This window comes from Ahaetulla prasina, chromosome 6 (genome assembly GCF_028640845.1).
Source record: "Ahaetulla prasina isolate Xishuangbanna chromosome 6, ASM2864084v1, whole genome shotgun sequence".
Classification (NCBI taxonomy): domain Eukaryota; kingdom Metazoa; phylum Chordata; class Lepidosauria; order Squamata; family Colubridae; genus Ahaetulla; species Ahaetulla prasina.
Genome location: NC_080544.1, coordinates 114,878,495 through 114,887,703, shown reverse-complemented (window position 1 = coordinate 114,887,703; position 9,209 = coordinate 114,878,495). Strand labels below are relative to the sequence as shown.

Sequence of the window (9,209 nt, the reverse complement as noted above, 5' to 3'; positions counted from 1 at the left end):
GTTGTGTTTGGCCAGGTAAGAGAAGAGGCATTCCTGACTTCTGAAGCAGAAGGGACACACACACACACACACACAAACTTTCCCCAAAGGCTACTAGGATGCCTGGCCACCCCCAGGCCCCTGGGGATCAGGGGAAGGCAGCCAGGGGTTACAGCCCAGGTGTGTGTGTGTGTGTGTGTGTGTGTGTGTGTGTGTGTCACAGGTGAGGTGGGGTGAACATGGCCAAAGAGCACGCCTCTTCCTCCTCCTCCTCCCTTCCATAGGAAGGAGGGCAATCCTTGGTTGACAGAATTGGGCAGACATAATGGCATTCACACAACATATTTAACCTGACTCCACTTTGTTGAAAAAAATCAAACAAATGCAGGATGTGCCAAGCTACAGGAAATATCTTCTGTGCCAAGCTCACCTATCAGGGTCGATAGACCCAGTTGTATGAACACAGCCACCGAGAGCTCCTACCAAAAGAACCAGGCGAGACAGGCGACCCAGAAGTGGGTAGCCCTCACCAGAGGAGGCCATCCTGCTCCCTTCCTGGGCTCAGGGGGCCAGCCACCTGCCCCACTGGGGCTCCCAAACGCTTGAGGACTTAAGGATCTGGGGAAGCTACTGCTGGGGCTTTATGGGTGCCTGGTGAACCTACAATTGTTTCCAGTGTGGGCTGCCCAAAGGCCATGCAGCTGCCCCAGAAGTGTTCAGCGATTGGAGGCCAGGCCTCAGTGCCTCTCCCCCTCCCTCCCTCAAGGGGAGGGTCCCTTGCTGCTGCAGTTGTTGACTGAGAGGCCAGTGCCCACCCTGCTCCCCTTCCAAGGCTGCCAGCCTTTGTCCCAATCTCTGGAAAGCAAAGTCCTGCAGCTGCCTCTGCCCAGTGGGTCACTGACTCAGCCAGCCTGTTGACCGAGCCTGCTGATGGAGGCAGGGGATAAACAGTGGGGGGGCTTCCTTGGGCATCTGGTCACACAGAAGGTAAGTGAGCATCTGGGGAGCAGGGCCTGAGCTGTGCGTTAGGGGAGGCGTTCTCCTCCCTGCTATGCTGGGCTGGGGAGTGATGATACTCGTGACCCCCACTACTGAGAATTTGCAGTCCCATTTCCAGAATTCTGAAGTAAGAAAACGCAGGAAAGTATCTGGGAAGCTCCCAAAGTGCAGCATTAGCAAAGCAGAAAGAAAAAAGAACTCACTCCCCAACTGGTCTCCTTTGGGCTCTTCAGCCACACTCCTTGTGCATCGCTGCCTTGCTTGGAGGGGGGAGGGGAGACAGACTGATCTCCTTGTCTGGCATTCAGTGCAACTTCCAGTCACCCCCGTCATTCCCCCCACCCGAAGTCCTCTGTACAGGATCCAGCCCCAAACCACATCTATTTCATGGGGAAATCCACCCTGGGCCAGGGATGCCTGTCTGCATACTGGGAAGGGCGAGCGGGGAGCGGGGGCATCCTTGGCTTCCTGTCTGCTCACTGGGGTGAGGAAGGTTTTCCAAGAGGGGCTTTGGCCCGAGAACCAACCCAGGGAGAAAGGAAGTCATTATAAGGATGGCATCCTGAACACCTGGAAGTCTGCAAGAAGGCAAATTTGTGGTCAAGGGCTTAATGACTGGATCTGTTTCATTATGTGCCTAAATAAATAAACATCATGGAGTTGGAGGGGACTTTAAAAGCCAACTACTAGCTCTGTTCAGGATCCACAGGGGCTCTCCAGCCCCTGAAGTCCTCCAGCAGAGAACCCAGGGGTGAAATGCTCCTGGTTCAGACCGAATCGGCTGATCTGGTAGCGATGGCAGCGGGATACAGCCGAATAGGTTGTAAAAAAATGCTTTTAAAAGTTAAAAAAAAAAGATTGCGTGCCACAGTTGATCACCACCACCCCGTGCGCTGTTCTACTTACCGCATGCCTCCTTTTGGCGTGCACTGTGTGCGCACCTCATATTTGGTGTCTGGTGCGCACTGCGCATGTGTGCGCAGCACACATGCACAGCCAGCGAACTGGTAGTAAATTGGTTCAGATTTCACCACTGAGAGAACCCTGTCCTGAGGCAGCCTGTTCCACTGGAAGAGTCAGGAAATTCCCCTGAGCTCCCTCCTGGGCACTTGGATCCACTCATTCTGGTCTGCCCTTTGCAGCCAAGGGAAGTCCATCTATTCCCATCTCCCCCCCCCCCGCACCTTGGGTGGGCTGAGCATTCCTAGATACATCTTGGTAGACTTCCTCTAAACTGGCACCAGTTGGCTGGTGCCCTTTGCCCAGAACTGAACCTGCCTTCCACGCAGGGCCTGGCCAGGGCAGAGGGGAGGGGAGCAAGGGCTCCTCAAACATTGGCTTCCAAACAAGCTGTTTTGCAAACCTTCCCAGGATTCGTCCAGCTGCTCTTTCAGTTCAGGAGGCCTGGCGGTGGGGGATGGGAGAGTTAGGACAACTTGCCCAGCTGACAATAGCTCATTGGTTGCACCCCAGTGTCCCATTCCAGCCTTTGGGACCCTCAGATAAGTTCCATTGTTTGGCCCCTTGCCTTTGGAAGATGGGAGAGAAGGGACCTTGCCCTCCCTCTGGGGGCACCTCCTTGGGGGGCCTGCCAGCATTCTCAATGGGCCCAGCCGCATTGCCCTCTCCTGCTGAGCCTCAGGACACCTCCCCACCCAAGCCTTTCCAGTTGATTGGAAAGTTTGCAGTTTATTTATTGTTATTTATTTATTAATTGCATTTGTATACTGCCCTTCTCCCGAAGGACTCAGGGCGGTTAACAGCCAATTAAAAATACAATAAATACACATTAAAAACAGACTAAAAATTTATATAAATAGTGGCCAAAATATTAAAAACTAAATAATACAAAAAACTAAAACCCCATTTAAAATTACTTAATCAGGCCGCCAGTCGACATTGTTTCACCGACGGCACCCCAAGGAGGCCCTCCCTGTGGGAGCGCACAGGTCGATGGGAGGCTGTTTGTGGCAGTAGGTGGTCCCGTAAATAGCCTGGTCCTAAGCCATGGAGCGCTTTAAAGGTGGTAACCAACACCTTGAATTGCACCCGAAAGACCACCGGAAGCCAGTGCAGCCGCAGGAGAGGTGTTATATGGGAGCTACGGGGTGCTCCCTCTATCACCCGCACGGCCGCATTCTGGACCAGTTGGAGCTTCCGGGTGCTCTTCAAGGGAAGCCCCATGTAGAGAGCAATAAATCTTCTCTAGAGATCTGTTCAGCCTGTGGGGGGGGCGGGGGAGGAGCAGAATGGACAGGCAGCCCCTTGCTTGCCTCCTCTTTGATAAGAAAGCTCACTGGTGGGTCACACTGGCTGAGGCAGCAGTAGTGGCCCTACCTACCTGGACCTGGCCACATCATCTCATGCCCTCCTCAACGCTTGTCTAGAAGGATGACAGTACTATTATTATGTTTCATCCTGTCATTTTTGTATATAATTCAAAGGAGAGAACAAGCCTAATCCCGTCCCCTTTGCACCTCCATTTTTTTCTGCAACAACAACCCTGTGAGGTGAGTTGGACTGAGAGATAGGGACTGGCCCCAAGTCTGCCAGTTGGCTTCCATACCTAGAACTCACTGTCCCCTGGTTTCTAGGCACATTCACACCACGCCAAACATGCTCAGGTGGCTGCCTTTAAAGACCACTTGGGAATGCATCGGGCAGGGCATCACCCAGCAGTTGTGGGTGGGAACAGATGACCCTCCAGGGACCCAGAGCCTTCCAGGCGCAGCTTACAGCACTCACCTTTACAGCTTGCCAACATCCGCCCAACCTTGGTGGCTCCCCATTTTGGGGAGTGGAGCTGGGCTGAGGCACAGAGGGGCTGCTTTCCTGGAACACAGCCAGTCCCTGCAATGCCCACCTGCCTGCTTTTATCCGAGTCGCCCCCTTGGCCATTTTCCTGAAAGCCAGCATCTTCAGGGAATTCTTTTGGAGACTGGTTTTTGGATTTTTATATCCGGTTTTTGTATGCTTCCGGTTTTCACTTGGGCTGTGGGTGTTTGGATGACTTTTGCATTCCTGCAAAGCCCCCGAGTCTCCTGTGGGTGAGTGATAGATGGAGTCCATCTGAGGGGGGCACTGCTGCCACGAGTGGAGGCGCCCACAGTCCCGGATCTCTCACCCCCTCGCTCTTCTCTGCCCCTGTGACTCCCCCTCCCCTGGGCAGCTAAGGAAGGCTTTCTCCGCCTTGGGGATTTAAAGCTGGGTGACCTATCTTGATGCCGCCAAGGGTGGGAAAGAGCGAGGGCAGAGTCTTCCTCGAGGCCCCCCCAGTCTGACTGCGGCGCTTCTGCCTTTCCTCCACAGGCAGAAAGGATGCCCTCCCGGCCTGGCCTCCTGTTGCTGCTGCTGCTGGCCTTCTCGGGGCTGGCCCCGCCGGGGAGCGCCGCCTGCACACGCCTGTCCCAGTGCCGGTGCTTCGGCGGCGCCACCGTCTTCTGCTCGGGGCGAAACGTTTCGGGAGTCCCGGAGGAACTGCCCCCCGAGGCCACCCGGCTGCTCTTCGTGGGCGCCTCGCTGAGCTCCCTTCCCTGCCGCTCCTTCGCCCCGCGCGGCAACCGTAGCGGCGGCGGCGCCCTGCGCCAGCTCTCCTTCCTGGACTGCCCGCTCCGGACGCTCCCGGGCTGCGCCTTGGAGGGGCTACAGCGGCTGCGGGAGCTGGACGTGGCCCTCGCCCAGCTGGCCAGCTTCCCCCGCGGGGCCCTGCTGGGCTTGGGCCGCCTGAGCAAGCTGGCCGTCCGCTTCAGCCGGCTGGAAGCCCTGGAAGAGGGGCTCTTCGACGGCACCCCGGCGCTCCAAGCGCTGCAGCTGCAGGGCAACCGGCTGGTGGCGCTGCCCCCGCGCCTCTTCCAGCCGCTGCCCGGCCTCCAGGCTCTCTCCCTGGCTCAGAACCGGCTGGCCGAGCTGCCCGCCGAGACCTTCCAGCCGCTCCTGCGCCTGCGCCAGCTCCGGCTGAGCGACAACCTGCTGGCGCGCCTCCCGCCGCGGCTCTTCCGGTCTCTGGCGGCCCTGCGGGAGCTCTTCCTGGACGGGAACCGGCTGACCGAGCTGCCCCGGGGGCTCTTCGCGGGGCTGACCCGCCTGCGGCGGCTCCACCTGCAACACAACGCCCTGGGCCTCCTGGAGCCCCCCGGCCTCTTGGCGGGGCTGCCCAGCCTGGCTTTCCTGCAGCTGCAGGGCAACCGGCTGGCGGCGCTGCCCGCGGGGCTCTTCCGGGGGACGCCCCGCCTGGTGGAGCTCTCCCTGGCCCGCAACCGGCTCCGGGAGCTGCCCGCGGGACTCTTCGGCAATCTCTCCGAGCTGTCAGTCCTCAGCCTCGCCCACAACCGGTTGTGCCGCGTGGCTGCCGGGACCTTCCAGGGCTTGGCCGGGCTGGGCCGGCTGCAGCTGCGGCACAACTGCCTCGCCGTCCTCCCCGGGGCGGCCTTCGCCAACCTCAGCAGCCTCGAGGCCTTGGACGTGGCCCACAACCGGCTGCAGAGCCTGCCCGAGGGGCTCTTCGACGCCAACGAGGCCCTGGTCAGCCTGGCGTTGGAGGGCAACCCCTGGCGCTGCGACTGCCGCCTGGCCCCCCTGGCCGCCTGGCTGAGCTCTCTGGACCACCCGCTCGGCGCCCGCGTCTTCTGCCGGGCCCCCGCCCCCTTGGAGGGCAGGACACTTCTGGCTGCGAGGGAGGAGCAGCTCCTTTGCCCCTGCCAGCCTAGCAGTGGCCGCTGCCGAGGGGAAGCGGCGACTCCCACGAAAGAGACAGGCGCCCTGGACCGGGTTGCTTAGAGGCTGCCGGCATCATTCAAGGCAGACCTTCCCATTCCGGCAGAGGAGGGCCGGGAGGGGGACGGGGTGGGGTTGGGTTGGGGGAGAAAGAAACCCCGGCCTGGTGGTCTTGTGCTGGACAGCCGGATACATTCTGACAGTGCCTGCCTCTGAGCGGGGCAAAGGAAGGGCGGGGAGCTGAGGTGGGCAGGCGCGGATCAGGCAGCGCCGATCCCAAGTGCTGCAGGATCCAAGGCTGGGAGCCACCAGTAAGCGCTGAAGTTGCTCGCCTGGGGGTGTGTGTGTCCCAATCCTTGACCAGCTCCTGCTACAGAGGCAGCCTCTCTCCTCTTCCCCAGGCCCCGTTCCTCGGGGCTCCTTCAACAGAGCTGATCGCTGGATCCGAGGCTTTCTGTGCTGCGTCTGCCAGCCGGCCGGATTCTCGTCCCTCATCATCGGTGGAGGCTGTTAGAGAAGAGCCTCGGGGTTCCTGCAACAGCACATGCCCCACCCCTATGTGTGCCTCATTCCTTTTGGGACAGCTCTGAAGACCTTTACATTTTAGCTAGGCTTGTTGTGTTTCCTCCTCCCATTTCCATTTCCCTCCCCCTTTCTTTCCTTTCCTTTCCCCTCCTCCTCCTCCTTGCCTTCTCCTCCCCCCTCCTCCTGTTCCATTTACATTTCTTTTTGCTTTTTGCAGATTTCACACATATTTGTTTGTTGCTATTATAGTTGGTGTTATGATGTTTCAGGATTTTAATATTTGTGTGATTGTTGTGTACTTTTTGCAGGGGCTGAATTAAACCCAATCCAGTGTTTAACCCAACGAAAGTACATGTAACATGCTTTGTCTAAACCAATAAATCATTATAATCAGTTATTACCAGTCTCACAAAAATCTGCATCTCTCCCTTCCCCCCCAAGCTTGCTGAGGGGCACCCAAGGGGCTTACAAGAGGCAGTGGTTACAGACAGATCTGCCTTTGGTCTCCCTTACACTAACCATTATGTCCCTCGTCCTGGTCATTGATTTCCCCCCAAAGTGTGTCTCTCCAGTTTGGCACCATGGGGTTGCTGAGGGCCCCAGCTAGGGAACCCCTTAAGGAAGAGGGAGTCCCTGTTCCTGCCTATCTCTCCTTCCAGAGTGCAGGGAATCCCAAAGGTGCTTTTTCAAGAGATCGACCACGAGGCACCTCCTGTGTGGGATGCCGCAGGGGTCGGTGCTCTTGCCTCTCCTGTTCAACATCTATATGAAGCCGCTGGGTGAGATCATCCGTGGTTTTGGGGTGAGTTGTCATCTGTACGCTGATGATACGCAGCTGTACATCTCCACCCCTAACCACCCCAACGAAGCCGTTGAAGTGATGTCCCAGTGCCTGGAGGCCGTGCGGGTCTGGATGGGGAGAAACAGGCTCTAACTCAACCCGTCCAAGACTGAGTGGCTGTGGATGCCGGTGTCCCGGTATAATCAGTTGATTCCATTGCTGACCGTGGGGGGCGAGTTGTTGGCCCCCACGGGGAAGGTCCGCAATCTTGACGTCCTTCTGGATGCACGGCTGTCGTTAGAAGACCATATGACGGCCGTCGCCAGAGGGACTTTTTATCAGGTTCGCCTGATACGCCAGTTGCGTCCCTTCCTGGACCGGGATGCCCTGTGCACGGTCACTCATGCCCTCGTTACTTCCTGTCTGGACTACTGCAATGCTCTCTACATGGGGCTCCCCTTGAAGGGTACCCGGAGGCTTCAACTGGTCCAGAATGCGGCCGCGCGGGTGATAGTGGGAGTGGCTCGAGGCTCCCATATAACACCTATTCTGCGCGGGCTGCACTGGCTTCCGGTTGTCTTCCGGGTGCAATTTAAGGAGTTAGTGACCGTCTTTAAAGCGCTCCATGGCTCAGGACCAGGATACTTACAGGACTGCCTGCTGCCACCGGTAGCCTCCCATCGACCAGTGCGCTCCCATAGAAAGGGTCTCCTCAGGGTGCCGTCGGCCAGACAATGTCGGCTGGTGACCCCCAGGGGGAGGGCCTTCTCTGTGGGGGCCCCAGCCCTCTGGAACGAACTACCGCCAAAGTTGCGCCAACTCTCTGACCTCCGAGCTTTCCGGCGTGAGCTGAAGACCCTTTTATTTCATCGAGCAGGACTAGCCTAATAGTTTTTAATAGTTTTAATTAGTTTTTAAATAGGTTTTAGCAAATTTTTACATTTCGGCCAATTTAAAATTAGTTTTTTAAAATTGTTCTTAACTTTTGTATTATTGTTTTTACTTGGCTGTTAACCGCCCTGAGTCCTTCGGGAGAAGGGCAGTATAAAAGTTGAAATAATAAATAAATAAATAAAAACTGGACTTTCTGGTTTTCTTTAAAGCCACTTGGAGCCTTAAGCACCCTCTAAAACAGGGGTGTCAAGACCAGTGGGCCAGATCTGGCCCGCAGGGTGTTTAGATCTGGTCCCTGGGGCCAGTCTGGAAACAGCAAAGGACAGGCCTGCAGTGCCCCTGCTAGCAAAAATGGGGCATGGGTGGGGTGCAAGCACACACACCCCGCAACCGCTTTCGGCCTCTGCAGTGGTCCAGGAGGCTGTGCTTGACTCAGAAGTTTATAAAAGGGAGGAAAAGTAAAATATTTTACCTTTCCAGCTTGCAGGATTCTGCTACTATAGTCTTAGGTCAACAATTTATAGTTCTGGTCTTCCTATAGAGTCAGTTTCTTGATCTGGTCTCTCTCTCATAAGGTGATCAAGTAGATCAAGTAAGTATTAAAAAAACAAAATCACAGAAATGTACCTCTCTCTATTTTTATAAGTTTATAAAACCATGTCTGCGGAGGTGCAGTCCCATGTCACGCCCACCATGGCTATGGCCATGCCCACCCACTATCGGCCCTCCAAGGTCAAACCCAATTCTGAGGTGGCCCTAAATGAAATTGACTTTTACACCCCTGCTCTAAAAGAACGCAAATTACCAGCTGTCTGCAAAGACTATATAAATCCTTCCATTCCCCACCATCCATTCAGAGCTGAAGAATGTCTTTAAAGAAAACACCAAAAGTCCAGTTGCCTCTTGAAAAAAGCACCTTTGGGACAACTATGACCTGGAAGATTGAGAGTCTCCATAGACATAAGTGCAGGGAATATGCTGGGGTGCTGGCCCTGCTTCTGGGAAGATGGGGGCACCCTTGACTAGACGGTGCCTCTCTTCCTTCTGGTTAGCTTTGGCAGCACCAGGCACCTGCCAGCCCAGGGTGTCTCCACACTGTGGAGAGTGGGTGCCAAGGGAGGGGCAGCTGAGCCCCAATGTCCCCCTCTGGCAGAAGAGAGCAGAGCCGCCAGCAGTGACTCCTGGGGCTGTCAAGTGCCTCTCACAGCTTATCAAACCAAACCAGAGAGCAAAAGGTGCCTTGGGTTGCACCCAGATCTCCTCCCCCCTTCTGGGATGTCTCCTGGAGATAAGGGCCACCTATCCCGCAGCAGCCCAT

The 9,209-nt window shown here is 56.5% G+C and overlaps 1 protein-coding gene across 1 annotated transcript; it reads left to right on the top strand.

Moving 5' to 3' along the window:
* The first annotated feature begins 2,740 nt into the window (after positions 1–2,740).
* Positions 2,741–6,607, top strand: CPN2 (carboxypeptidase N subunit 2). Its single transcript, XM_058189357.1, has one exon. It carries the CDS (start codon positions 4,297–4,299, stop codon positions 5,752–5,754), a length of 1,458 nt encoding a protein of 485 aa, XP_058045340.1. The 5' UTR covers positions 2,741–4,296; the 3' UTR covers positions 5,755–6,607.
* The last annotated feature ends 2,602 nt before the right edge of the window (positions 6,608–9,209 follow it).

Excerpts from the sequence above, each read along its gene's own strand:
- CPN2 (XM_058189357.1), top strand. The coding sequence starts at position 4,297 with ATGCCCTCCCGGCCTGGCCTCCTGTTGCTGCTGCTGCTGGCCTTCTCG.